Genomic DNA, 14,115 nt, shown 5'->3' with positions numbered 1-14,115 from the left:
TCCTAAAGCTGTGAAACCATGGTTACGGGACCGAGGGCGTTCCCTTTGAAGACGCCGCCATCGACCCTGAAGGTCTCGTTCTTCCAAACAGGTTCAGAGCAGCAAAGGTTGTTCACCCTTCAGGGCCTCAGGCCTTTTTCTAGAAGCTACAACCTGTCTTGAAGGCACCTGGTGGAGGCTCCAGCATGTGAGGTCCATGTGTGACCCAACACTGCAGAACAGTCTCTCCATCACGAGGCCGTCAGGAGACACGAGTGTAAAGTGATGATATGACTCAAGCTGAACAACTTGAGCTTGAGATGAAATCTCTCTGAAAAGATAACTTTATGTGCATGAACTGTTTCAGTGATGGACACTGTTTCACCAGCAGTGGACAATATGAATGAAGTAGGAGATGCATGTAAATAAATGTCTCATACTACATGTTGTATGATAGTTTCTTAAGTAGAAGGGTTGTCCGTCTCTACTTTATCAACACGACAGTCTGATCCAATGGCTTCAGACGAAGGAGTGCGTTGATGTGCGTTGATGTGCGTTGATGTGCGTTAGCTCCGCCTTTAACAGGACGAGGGCAAGTCAGCGCGTCAGACTTCATGAAGCTCCTGCTGAGCGGCTGCGTGGCGGCAGCTGCAGCCGCTCAGCAGGAGCTTCACGAAGCTCCTGCTGAGCGGCTGCGTGGCGGCAGCTGCAGCCGCTCAGCAGGAGCTTCACGAAGCTCCTGCTGAGCGGCTGCGTGGCGGCAGCTGCAGTGCTTGAGACGAAGCAGCCGCTTCGTGTCCTGCGGCCGCTGCTGCAGGCTCTCTGTGAGCGCCTTGCTGCTTCACGCCGAACACCAGATCACTCAGAGAGCGGCGTGGGCAGCAACACCCCGTCCTGCCTCCGCGCCGCAATGTGCCCCAGTGCATTGTGGGATTTATTGGATCACGCTCAGCCACTAGAAGAGGCAGCGAGTACTGCCGGCCTGCAAGCTGGAGGTCAGCTGTTTCTCACGATTTCAGCTGCTCCTGAACGTCCCATGAGTCATGATATTATTATTATTATTATTATTATTATTATTATTATTATTATTATTATTATTATTGTGATTATTATTATTATTATTGTGATTATTATTATTATTGTGATTATTATTATTATTATGATGATGATTATTATGATTATTATGATTATTATTATTATTGTGATTATTATTATTATTGTGATTATTATTATTATGATTCTTCAAGACGCCTCAGACCTGACAGGATGTGAGACAAAGCAGTAGTACTACTACAACTATGAGACAAAGCAGTAGTACTACTACAACTATGAGACAAAGCAGTAGTACTACTACAACTATGAGACAAAGCAGTAGTACTACTACAACTATGAGACAAAGCAGTAGTACTACTACAACTATGAGACAAAGCAGTAGTACTACTACAACTATGAGACAAAGCAGTAGTACTACTACAACTATGAGACAAAGCAGTAGTACTACTACAACTATGAGACAAAGCAGTAGTACTACTAATACTATGAGACAAAGCAGTAGTACTACTACAACTATGAGACAAAGCAGTAGTACTACTACAACTATGAGACAAAGCAGTAGTACTACTAATACTATGAGACAAAGCAGTAGTACTACTACAACTATGAGACAAAGCAGTAGTACTACTACAACTATGAGACAAAGCAGTAGTACTACTAATACTATGAGACAAAGCAGTAGTACTACTACAACTATGAGACAAAGCAGTAGTACTACTAATACTATGAGACATAGCAGTAGTACTACTAATACTATGAGACAAAGCAGTAGTACTACTACAACTATGAGACAAAGCAGTAGTACTACTACAACTATGAGACAAAGCAGTAGTACTACTAATACTATGAGACAAAGCAGTAGTACTACTACAACTATGAGACAAAGCAGTAGTACTACTAATACTATGAGACAAAGCAGTAGTACTACTACAACTATGAGACAAAGCAGTAGTACTACTACAACTATGAGACAAAGCAGTAGTACTACTACAACTATGAGACAAAGCAGTAGTACTACTACAACTATGAGACAAAGCAGTAGTACTACTAATACTATGAGACAAAACAGCAGTACTACTAATACTATGAGACAAACAAGTAGTACTACTACAACTGTGAGACAAACAAGTAGTACTACTAATACTATGAGACAAAAAAGTAGTACTACTACATCTGAAGCAGTAGTACTACTAATACTATGAGACAAATCAGTAGTACTACTAATACTGAGACAAATAAGTAGTACTACTACAACTGTGAGACAAACAAGTAGTACTACTAATACTATGAGACAAAAAAGTAGTACTACTACATCTGAAGCAGTAGTACTACTAATACTATGAGACAAATCAGTAGTACTACTAATACTATGAGACAAATAAGTAGTACTACTACAACTGTGAGACAAACAAGTAGTACTACTAATACTATGAGACAAAAAAGTAGTAGTACTACAACTATGAGACAAAACAGCAGTACTACTAATACTATGAGACAAAGCAGTAGTACTACTACATCTGAAGCAGTAGTACTACTACATCTGAAGCAGTAGTACTACTACATCTGAAGCAGTAGTACTTTTACATCTGAAGCAGTAGTACTTTTACATCTGAAGCAGTAGTACTTTTACATCTGAAGCAGTAGTGCTAATACATCTGAAGCAGTAGTACTACTACATCTGAAGCAGTAGTACTTTTACATCTGAAGCAGTAGTACTACTACATCTGAAGCAGTGGTACTACTACATCTGAAGCAGTGGTACTAATACATCTGAAGCAGTGGTACTAATACATCTGAAGCAGTAGTACTTTTACATCTGGAGCAGTAGTACTAATACATCTGGAGCAGTAGTACTAATACATCTGGAGCAGTAGTACTAATACATCTGGAGCAGTAGTACTAATACATCTGGAGCAGTAGTATTATTACATCTGGAGCAGTAGTACTAATACATCTGGAGCAGTAGTACTAATACATCTGGAGCAGTAGTACTATTACATCTGGAGCAGTAGTACTAATACATCTGGAGCAGTAGTACTAATACATCTGGAGCAGTAGTACTAATACATCTGGAGCAGTAGTATTATTACATCTGGAGCAGTAGTACTAATACATCTGGAGCAGTAGTACTAATACATCTGGAGCAGTAGTACTATTACATCTGGAGCAGTAGTACTAATACATCTGGAGCAGTAGTACTATTACATCTGGAGCAGTAGTACTAATACATCTGGAGCAGTAGTATTATTACATCTGGAGCAGTAGTACTAATACATCTGGAGCAGTAGTACTAATACATCTGGAGCAGTAGTACTAATACATCTGGAGCAGTAGTACTAATACATATGTCTCCGTGAGTCATCGCTGCGTCCCCGACCTTCCTCTCTACAGCTCTCTGTGTGCAGTGACAACAGGAGATGCCCCAACAGGAGGAGATGCCCCAACAGGAGGAGATGCCCCAACAGGAGGAGATGCCCCAACAGGAGGAGATGCCCCAACAGGAGGAGTTGCATCGACAGGAGGAGATGCCCCAACATGAGGAGATGCCCCAACAGGAGGAGTTGCATCGACAGGAGGAGATGCCCCAACAGGAGGAGATGCCCCAACATGAGGCGATGCCCCAACAGGAGGAGATGCCCCAACAGGAGGAGATGCCCCAACAGGAGGAGATGCCCCAACAGGAGGAGTTGCATCGACAGGAGGAGATGCCCCAACAGGAGGAGATGCCCCAACAGGAGGAGATGCCCCAACAGGAGGAGTTGCATCGACAGGAGGAGATGCCCCAACATGAGGCAATGCCCCGACAGGAGGAGATGCCCCAACAGGAGGAGATGCCCAAACATGAGGAGTTGCCCCAACATGAGGAGATGCCCCAACAGGAGGCGATGCACCGACAGGAGGAGATGCCCCAACAGGAGGAGATGCCCCAACAGGAGGAGATGCCTCAACATGAGGCAATGCCCCGACAGGAGGAGATGCCCCGACAGGAGAAGTTGCCCCAACAGGAGGAGATGCCCAAACAGGAGGCGATGCCCCGACAGGAGGGGATGCCCCAACAGGAGGGGATGCCCCGACAGGAGGGGATGCCCCAACAGCCTCACCAGGAGGCGATGCCCCAACAGCCCCAACAGGAGGCGATGCCCCAACAGCCTCAACAGGAGGCGATGCCCCAACAGCCTCAACAGGAGGCGATGCCCCAACAGCCCCAACAGGAGGCGATACCCCAACAGCCCCAACAGGAGGCGATGCCCCAACAGCCTCAACTGGAGGCGATACCCCAACAGCCCCAACAGGAGGCGATGCCCCAACTGAGGGGGATAACCTGTAAAGATCACTGGTGTCTCCTTTAACTACGGCACGTAATAAAATGTAACTTTTGTTTATTTATTTCATTTTAAATGAGTGCAGTAACGTGTTTTATCGGGGGCCTAAAAGAGACGGATCAATAGGATCATGTTTTTTTGTTATTAGTATTCATTTTTGTTGATCCGCTGTGTATATAAGGGGACCGGAAGGGTGTGTCTCGAGAAGGGTTTTTGTTTTGGGGTGACGTGACACTGAGGACACGACGACGCGAGCTGTCAGCTGCAAAGGGCCCTGGACGGCGACTGCCACGCAATATGCCACAAGGAATAGCGGAGTTAGGGATTATAAATACCGCGTCCGCGATCGTTCGCGGAGGACTGCGCCGCGGACCAGGACAGCGAGCCCGAGGGCCCGAGGCAGCGCGGGTGAGGAGACGCGGCGCTGCGGCCCGTTTCCGCCCGTCGCAGCACTTAACAGACTCTTGTTTCCCTTTAAGTGACAGGAGTCTCCACAGGGAGACGCCAATTAACTGCGGGACTGTCGGGGATTGAGGATTAAGTTGGGTTTTGGGCAGCGATATTGTTGTTGTTAATCCTTTGTTTGTTTTGTTATTTAGTTAGCCATAATAACAGTGATTGAATCTGGTTTCAGGGTCATGTGGTTCTTTTGTGTTTTTTTGTCAACATATCACACTTTATTCCTAGCAGATCCGCCCTTGTCCTTCAAGTAGCGTAGTACTTTTCTCCCTGGAGTGAAGTGCGAGGAAGAATTGTTACAAACCTAAAAGCCCCAACTCCTGCTAGGTCAACAGGCGGCCATGCATCAACAGCCCCAAACTGGAGGCGATGCCTCAACAGGAGGCGATGCTCCAACAGGAGGCGATGCCTCAACAGGAGGCGATGCTCCAACAGGAGGCGATGCCTCAACAGGAGGCGATGCCTCAACAGCCCCAACAGGAGGCCATGCCCCAACAGGAGGCAATGTCCCAACAGGAGGCGATGCCTCAACAGCCCCAACAGGAGGCAATGTCCCGAAAGGAGGCGATGCCTCAACAGCCCCAACAGGAGGCCATGCCCCAACAGGAGGCGATGTCCCGACAGGAGGCGATGCCCCATCTGGAGGCGATGCCCCAAAAGGAGGTGATTCCCCAACAGGAGGCGATGCCTCAACTGGAGGCGATGCCCGAACAGCCCCAACTGGAGGCAATGCCCCAACAGCCTCAATTGGAGGCGATGCCCCAACAGGAGGTGATGCCTCAACAGCCCCAACAAGAGGTGATGCCTCAACAGCCCCAACAAGAGGCGATGCCCCAACAGCCCCAACTGGAGGCAATGCCCCAACAGCCTCAATTGGAGGCGATGCCCCAACAGGAGGTGATGCCCCAACAGCCCCAACAAGAGGCGATGCCCCAACAGCCCTAACAAGAGGCGATGCCCCAACAGCCTCAACTGGAGACGGTGCCCCAACAGTCCAACTGGAGGCAATGCCCCAACAGCCTCAACTGGAGGCGATGTCCCAACAGCCCAACTGGAGGCAATGCCCCAACAGCCTCAACTGGAGGCGATGTCCCAACAGCCCAACTGGAGGCAATGCCCCAACAGCCTCAACTGGAGGCGATGCCCCAACAGCCTCAACTGGAGGCAATGCCCCAACAGCCTCAACTGGAGGCGATGCCCCAACAGCCTCAAATGGAGGCGATGCCCCAACAGCCCAACTGGAGGCGATGCCCCAACAGCCTCAACTGGAGGCGATGCCCCAACAGCCCAACTGGAGGCGATGCCCCAACAGCCCAACTGGAGGCAATGCCCCAACAGCCTCAACTGGAGGCGATGCCCCAACAGCCTCAACTGGAGGCGATGCCCCAACAGCCCCAATAGGAGGTGATGCCCCAACAGCCCCAATAGGAGGCAATGCCCCAACAGGAGGCGATGCCCCAACAGGAGGCAATGCCTCAACAGCCCCAACTGGAGGCGATGCCCCAACAGGAGGCGATGCCTCAACAGCCCCAACAGGAGGTGATGCCCCAACAGCCCCAACTGGAGGCGATGCCCCAACAGGAGGCGATGCCTCAACAGCCCCAACTGGAGGCGATGCCCTAACAGCCCCAACTGGAGGCGATGCCCTAACTGGAGGCGGTGCCCCAACAGGAGGCGATGCCTCAACAGCCCCAACAGGAGGTGATGCCCCAACAGCCCCAACTGGAGGCGATGCCTCAACTGGAGGCTATGCCCCAAATGAGGGGGATAACCTAACAGCCCCAACTCCTGTTAGGTCAACAGGAGGCGATGCCTCAACAGCCCCAACAGGAGGCGATGCCTCAACAGCCCCAACAGGAGGCGATGCCCCAACTGGAGGCAATGCCCCAACAGGAGGCGATGCCCCAACAGGATGCAATGCCCCAACAGCCCCAACAGGAGGCGATGCCTCAACAGCCCCAACAGGAGGAGATGCCCCAACACTCCCATTTTTGTTCGCATGTAAGTGACTTACATTAAGTGCATTTAATCATGAGCACAAACTCAGAACAACAATAATCCAAAAAGTATAATTTCTTCAATAAAGTCAAACTACAAAGTGCTATAAGTAAGGGCCATTCATTTGCTACTAAAATGATACTAGGTGCTACTTTATTTATTTAGTAGTAGTATTACTCCCCAACAGGAGGCGATGGCCCACACTCCCCAGAAGCGCCAGCTTCACATGTTTTAAAAGCCTTTTAGATGTTAGCGAGTGTCGTCCTTCACAACGAGCAGCCTCAGAGTCAGGCCCTGCAGAAGCAGTTGCCTGACTCGCGCACTGCGACCCTGCCTCCACTTTGCCGACAGCAGCACATGTGCACGGAGACGTCCTCGACACTTCCTGATAAGATGTTCCGAAGATAGCGTTGCCAGGCAATGAAACCAAATCCAGGCAGCTAACAATGATTTCTGATTCAAAAACATGTTCTCAGAGCAACAGAATAACAGCATTAGAGAAGAAAGAGCCAGCGAGCTCATCGTGGTGGTTAGAGCAGCCAACAGCGTGTTTCTTTTAAGCTATGAGCGAGAACAAGCGCAGAAATATCCGTTTCGTAACACCAGAAACAACGTTGATGGGGACGCTGTCACCGGTCAGCTCGCCTGGAGCCTCGTGCTCTCCCGCTCTCAACATGTGGCTTCCACTACAAGCTCGAACTCTTTATCCCTGTTAGCAGATGTTAGAAGGATGAATAAATATCAACCTGTTTGCCCACAGAAAAAACGCACAGGACAAACGTCAATGCTGGACGTTATTGAGTTGTTTAATACATCACATTCAGAAAAACAACTCTGCCTTTGAATATGTTGCTTGATTTTTGTATTTATTTTTTTGCCAGCTAAGAATCAAGGTGGGCTCATATCATATTTCTTGGCTTGCACAAACAACCTGCATGAAAAAAGTTTTTGCAAAGATAGTTGCCCTCAAAGTCCAAGATCTACATGAGTGTTGGCAAACTAGACAGCGGGTTTCTCACCCGCCAGAAATGAGAAACCTGAGATCGAAAGAAGCATTTGACGGAGCCAACCAGGAAGCTTCTCTTGTTTGTTGTTCACGAAGCACAATGGGTTGTTTTCTCTCTCATAAAATGAGATTTACAAAACAAGTTCACTATATGGCCAAATGTTCTAAGGTCACCAGCAGTACAGGGTGAACTTTGTTCATTTCGTCCCTGTTGGGTTCAGGTTTACTTTCACTTTGTGTGATCTTTGACTTTGGGTGTAGTGTATCTAAAACTTTAACTCACGATTTCTGGTGGTGGAGCGTGTGGGCGTGGTGGTTGTTGGAGGCGTTGGATCTGTGCAGGCGCTCAAGCCTCTCCTTCTCTTTCTCCACGAAGTTGGTGTTGGTGCCGGTGCTGGTGGAGGGCATTCGGGTCAGCCGGCTCTGGGCCCGCGGCTGATCCCTGGGTGGGATGGGAGGTGGGGGAGGTGGAGTCGGGGCGGAGATCGGAGACGGGATCTGGGTGGGAATTGAGATGGAGGTTGGGACGGCAGCCGGAGCGGAGACCGGCATTACCGTCGGACCGGTGCTGTTGGAGCTGTTGTATGAGTGGTGGGAGGAGGAGGAGTGGTGGTGGTGCTGATGGTACTGGTGGTGCTGGTGGCTGTGGTGGAGGGGGATGGATAAGGGAGGCTGCGGTGGAGCTTGGTATTGGTTGTTGTGGTGGTGGTGATTCTTGGCAGAAATGGATGTCGATATGGTCTGAGCCGGTGGAGGCGGCGGAGGAGGAGGAGGAGGGAGAGGAGGCTCGGGAGGAGGAGCTGGCGGAGGAGGAGCAATGGGTTGCCGGTCCAAACGCAGGTCCTTGTTCTCCTGGCTGAGCCGGTCCAGTTGGACCTCCAGCTCCTCGATTCGGCGCTTCTGCGTCTCAAGAAGCTTCTGCTGGCTCTCGATGATGTTGTTGAGTTCAAGGAGGTACTCTACGGCCCGGTTCGGGCTCTCGGGGCTGCCCTGGCCCGGGCCCTGATTAGCATCCATGACTTTTCTGGTCTGAGAATTAGACAGCTAGGAAAAGGCCCAGATCCAGGTTCTGGAGTCAGGGCTCCTCAGACTATCTACTGTCCAGTCTACAACCTAAGACCTATTGTCTAAATAGCTACAAAAGTAAAGCCTATGGCCCTAAGCCCTACACCCTAAAACCAAAAACCCGTCACCCTCCCCCCCACCAGAGGTGAGTGGGGGGGAGAGGACTTTTTCTTCTTTGAGTTCTGATTCGAATATCAAGATGGATCTCGTCCTCGTCGGCTCCAATCAGAGAGGTTTACGGAGTCGTCGACCATCCCCCGGGTCCGTCAGGTGCTGGTGGTGTTCAAACCATGACGGTTATGAAACAGAACAAATAAAGAGAGAGAGGTGGTCTTCCCCCTCTCAACGAAAACCGTTGGTCTTCCTGCTCGTCAGTACGTCGGTTGTATCCACTCTTTTACCTCCATGCAGGAGATCAGATCACAGGAACAAGAACCCGCTCGGAGACCAGAACTGGTTCATATGTCAACTTTACCATCATGAGAAGCGGTGCATTGTTCACTGTGGAGGTGCAGCGCTGCGGTCGACAAGACGGCGTCAGACCTTCTCAACAAGTTGACCGACCGCAGGCTGGTGATAAATTCCCGGGATCTGAACACCTGTGGTGAACTCGCCAAGAGTTTTCTAAAGCGGAAAAAAGAGACGATTCAGCTCTCCAGTTCTACAAAACTGCTTGGAACCAAACTGAGAAATCAACGTGACCCAAAGCTCCAGGACAATAAAAACGCCCGCTGAAGATCATCTCCTGAGGAGCGAGCGAGAGGAACGGGTCACCTCTCCCAGGTCCATGGGTTCAGGACTCGGCCTGTCGCCCTGCAGGCCGTCCGTCAGATGAGGCGATGCGCGGAGGTCAAAGGTCATGTCAGATGTTCGTCTCCTTCCTGGAGACGGCGAGGCTTCTGGGATCCACCGGCATCATCGTCCCGCTGGACGGCATCTCAAGGTCCTCCTGTCGTCCATGAGAAAGAGGAAAGAAAGAAGAGATGAGAAGAGTTCAAGAGTCAAACGGGACGACGCCATCTTGGTTCCTCTTCATTTGGTTACTCACTTCCCTTGCTTTTTTTTAATTTCTAGATTAGAAATGCACACCTGTTTATTTTCTTCTCTGTCTCTCTCTCTCTCTCTCTCTCTCTCTCTCTCTCTCTCTCTCTCTCTCTCTCTCTCTGCAAACACACAAAGTGAAGGCAGTAAACTGAGGTGTACGTTTAGTGTTTTAGACATCGTAAACATTGTGAGTTTCAGCTACGACTTCGACTTCTTGAGAGCAGCGTCAGCAGCGTGAACAGCGTCAGCAGCGTGAACAGCGTGAACAGCGTGAACAGCGTCAGCAGCGTGAACAGCGTCAGCAGCGTGAGCAGCGTGAACAGCGTCAGCAGCGTGAGCAGCGTGAACAGCGTCAGCAGCGTGAACAGCGTGAGCAGAATATTAGCAGTGCTAGCAGTGTTGACAGCGTGAGCTGCATCAGCAGAATATCATCATTAGCAGAGTCAGCAGAATAGCAACGTTAGCAGCGTCAGCAGTCTCAGGAGAGTTACCAGTGTTAGCAGCGTTAGCAGCTGAAGCAGCGTCAGGAGAGTTAGCAGTGTTAGAAGTGTTAGCAGCATCAGCAGCGTGAGCAGCGTCAGCAGCGTGAGCAGCGTTAGCAGCGTGAGCAGCGTTAGCAGTGTTAAGTGTGTGAGCAGTGTTAGCAGCGTCAGCAGAGTTAAGTGTGTGAGCAGCGTTAGCAGTGTTAGCAGTGTGAGCAGCGTAAGCAGCGTTAGCAGCGTCATCAGCCTGACCAACGTCAGCAGTGCTAAGTGTGTGAGCAGCGTTAGCAGTGTTAGCAGCGTGAGCAGTGTTGGCAGTGTTAAGTGTGTGAGGAGTGTTAGCAGTGTCAGCAGTGTTCAGTGTGTGAGCAGCGTTAGTGTTAGCAGCATGAGCAGTGTCAGCAGTGTTAAGTGTGTGAGCAGCGTTAGCAGTGTTAAGTGTGTGAGCAGCGTTAGCAGTGTTAGCAGTGTTAAGTGTGTGAGCAGTGTTGCAGCGTGAGCAGCGTCAGCAATGTTAAGTGTGTGAGCAGCGTTAGCAGTGTTAAGTGTGTGAGCAGTGTTAGCAGTGTTAAGTGTGTGAGCAGTGTTAGCAGCGTGAGCAGCGTCAGCAATGTTAAGTGTGTGAGCAGCGTTAGCAGTGTTAAGTGTGAGCAGCGTTAGCAGTGTTAAGTGTGTGAGCAGCGTTAGCAGTGTTAAGTGTGTGAGCAGTGTTAGCAGTGTTAAGTGTGTGAGCAGTGTTAGCAGCGTGAGCAGCGTCAGCAATGTTAAGTGTGTGAGCAGCGTTAGCAGTGTTAAGTGTGTGAGCAGCGTTAGCAGTGTTAAGTGTGTGAGCAGTGTTAGCAGTGTTAAGTGTGTGAGCAGTGTTAAGTGTGTGAGCAGCGTTAGCAGTGTTAAGTGTGTGAGCAGCGTTAGCAGTGTTAAGTGTGTGAGCAGTGTTAGCAGTGTTAAGTGTGTGAGCAGCGTTAGCAGTGTTAAGTGTGTGAGCAGTGTTAGCAGTGTTAAGTGTGTGAGCAGTGTTAGCAGTGTTAAGTGTGTGAGCAGTGTTAGCAGCGTGAGCAGCGTCAGCAATGTTAAGTGTGTGAGCAGCGTTAGCAGTGTTAAGTGTGTGAGCAGCGTTAGCAGTGTTAAGTGTGTGAGCAGTGTTAGCAGTGTTAGGTATGTGAGCAGCGTTAGCAGCATGAGCAGCGTCAGCAGTGTTAAGTGTGTGAGCAGCGTTAGCAGCGTTAGCAGCATGAGCAGCGTTAGCAGTGTTATCTTGCTTCTGGTGGAGACCAAGTAGCTGAAGCACACAGAACTCCTGCTGCTACGGCAACGCTGGGTTCACGCTTACAGACTTTAAAGTGAGTCATGAGCCAACGACACGCTGCTCTGGTTTGAGTCCCGACAGAAGCTCGACTTTTTATGATGGCCAATTTAGTATGTATTGGTCAGACAGACACACTTACACACACACACACACAGAAACACACAGACACACACACACACACACACAGACACATACACACACACATACACACACATACACACACACACACATGCATATAAACACAGACAGACACACACACACACAAACATACAAGTCCACATGGCCTACATAGAAAACAGTTGCACATACAAGACACACATATGAGCATGTGCACACACAAACACTCACACATACACACACTCACTCACACATGTACACACACACATTCACGCTCACACCCACGCACACACACACACTCACCTACACATACATGTACACGCACGCACACACACGTTCACACACTCTCTCTCTCACACACACACACACACACACACACACACACACACACACACTCGCTGCAGGAACAACAGAAACCAGGAAGCGGCTCACAGGTTTGTTCTCCTGCAGATGTGATGGAGGGATGAAGGTGGGGGCTGGAGGAAGAAGAGTGGATTATTGATCTCCGCTCATCTCTCCATCTCCTCCTCAGCTGCTGCTGTCATCATCGTCCTCATCATCCTCATCATCGTCGTCGTCGTCGTCGTCTACCTCCGACAAAAAGCAACAAAAGCTCAAGCTGCTGCGTCTCCTTCTGGATCAGATGCAGATCCACTGGATCCGTCCGTCCCTCTGTCTTCCTTCCTGTATTCCTCAGCTCGCTGCACTGCTGCAGGCCTGGCTCCTCTTCCTCCTCCTCTTCCTCCTCCTCCGTCTTCCTCTTTTTCTTCTTGTTGCCGAGTCAATCTCTTTCTAATTATCATTCCTCTGCGTCTGACAGCCGAGAGATCCGCTGCTGCAGCGCTGATGATCCTCTCTCTCTCTCTCTCTCTCTCTCTCTCTCTCTCTCTCTCTCTCTATCTCTCTCTCTCTCTCTCTCTCTCTCTCTTTCTCTCTCTCTCTCTCTCTCTCTGCGCGTGAGAATGGTGCTCTGGTTATTATCACACGTAAATTATGAGGCTTTTTTTTCTCCTCCGCTATTCTGCTGTAGAAAGAGGAGGAGTGTGTGTGTGTGTGTGTGTGTGTGTGTGTGTGTGTGTGTGTGTGTGTGTGTGTGTGTATGTGTGTGTATGTGTGTGTTTGCAAAGAGGAAAAACGCACATAGTCACGCGGCGACTCAGCTGGTTTACCGCACACTCTCACACACACACACACACACACACACACACACACACACACACAGAGAGAGAGAGAGAGAGAGAGAGAGAGAGAGAGAGAGAGAGTGAGGAGTACGTGAGTTTCCATCCTAAAATATTATGGAGAAAACCGGCTGCAATATTGGTGGTCAGGAGAGAGAATGCAGCTTTAACGCATGAAGCATAGACTTCTATACAACCAGAGGAGTCACCCCCTGGTGGTCAGGAGAGAGAATGCAGCTTTAACACATGAAGCATAGACTTCTATACAAGAAGGGGAGTCGCCCCCTGGTGGTCAGGAGAGAGAATGCAGCTTTAACACATGAAGCATAGACTTCTATACAACCAGAGGAGTCGCCCCCTCGTGGTTAGTTCTGATCTGAGATCAGTGTTCAGCACAGAAGAATGATAACTGGTCTCAGTCAGGATGAAAGTAAGAAAACCTTCATCCGTCATGAACAATTATTCATTTGGTGCAGATTGATCAGCAGCCAATCAGCAGTCTTCCTTGGCTGCCCTCACGCCTCCCCACTAAGTAAATCTCCACTATGTGACTCCCCACTATGTGACTGTCCACTATGTAATTCCCCACTATGTAACTCCTCACAATGTAACTCCCCACTATGTGACTGTCCACTATGTAATTCCCCACTAAGTAAATCTCCACTATGTGACTCCCCACTATGTGACTGTCCACTATGTAATTCCCCACTATGTAACTCCTCACAATGTAACTCCCCACTATGTGACTGTCCACTATGTAATTCCCCACTAAGTAAATCTCCACTATGTGACTCCCCACTATGTGACTGTCCACTATGTAATTCCCCACTATGTGACTCCCCACTATGTAACTCCCCACTATGTGACTCCCCACTATGTAACTGTCCACTATGTAACTCCCCACTATGTAACTGTCCACTATGTGACTCTCCACTATATGACTCCCCACTATGTAACTGTCCACTATGTAACTGTCCACTATGTGACTCCCCACTATGTAACTGTCCACTATGTAACTCTCCACTATGTGACTCCCCACCATGTAACTCCCCACTATGTAACTGTCCACTATGTAATTCCCCACTATGTAACTGTCCACTATGTG

General features: G+C 49.3%; 1 protein-coding gene across 5 annotated transcripts in view; it reads right to left on the bottom strand.

The window, feature by feature from the left end:
• The window catches only part of LOC137800757 (IQ motif and SEC7 domain-containing protein 1-like), a 103,982-nt gene extending 91,080 nt beyond the window's left edge, over positions 1–12,902 (bottom strand). For all 5 annotated transcript variants that reach the window (XR_011079663.1, XR_011079664.1, XM_068598087.1 and 2 more), the window contains exons 1-2: positions 12,265–12,902; positions 8,102–9,832 (exon numbers count right to left, since the gene is read on the bottom strand). Coding sequence is in view for 3 of the 5 variants with exons in the window: in XM_068598087.1 (XP_068454188.1) it covers positions 8,102–8,835 (734 nt within the window). In the remaining 2 variants the exon portion in view is untranslated. The remainder of the gene's footprint in view (positions 1–8,101; positions 9,833–12,264) is intronic.
• Positions 12,903–14,115: the final 1,213 nt, after the last annotated feature.

Source organism: Clinocottus analis, unplaced genomic scaffold (assembly GCF_023055335.1).
Source record: "Clinocottus analis isolate CAN_PGR_092001 unplaced genomic scaffold, fCliAna1.0.p SCAF_4, whole genome shotgun sequence".
Taxonomy (NCBI): Eukaryota; Metazoa; Chordata; class Actinopteri; order Perciformes; family Cottidae; genus Clinocottus; species Clinocottus analis.
Note: the sequence above shows the minus strand (reverse complement) of the source record. Positions and strands in the feature narration are given on the sequence as shown.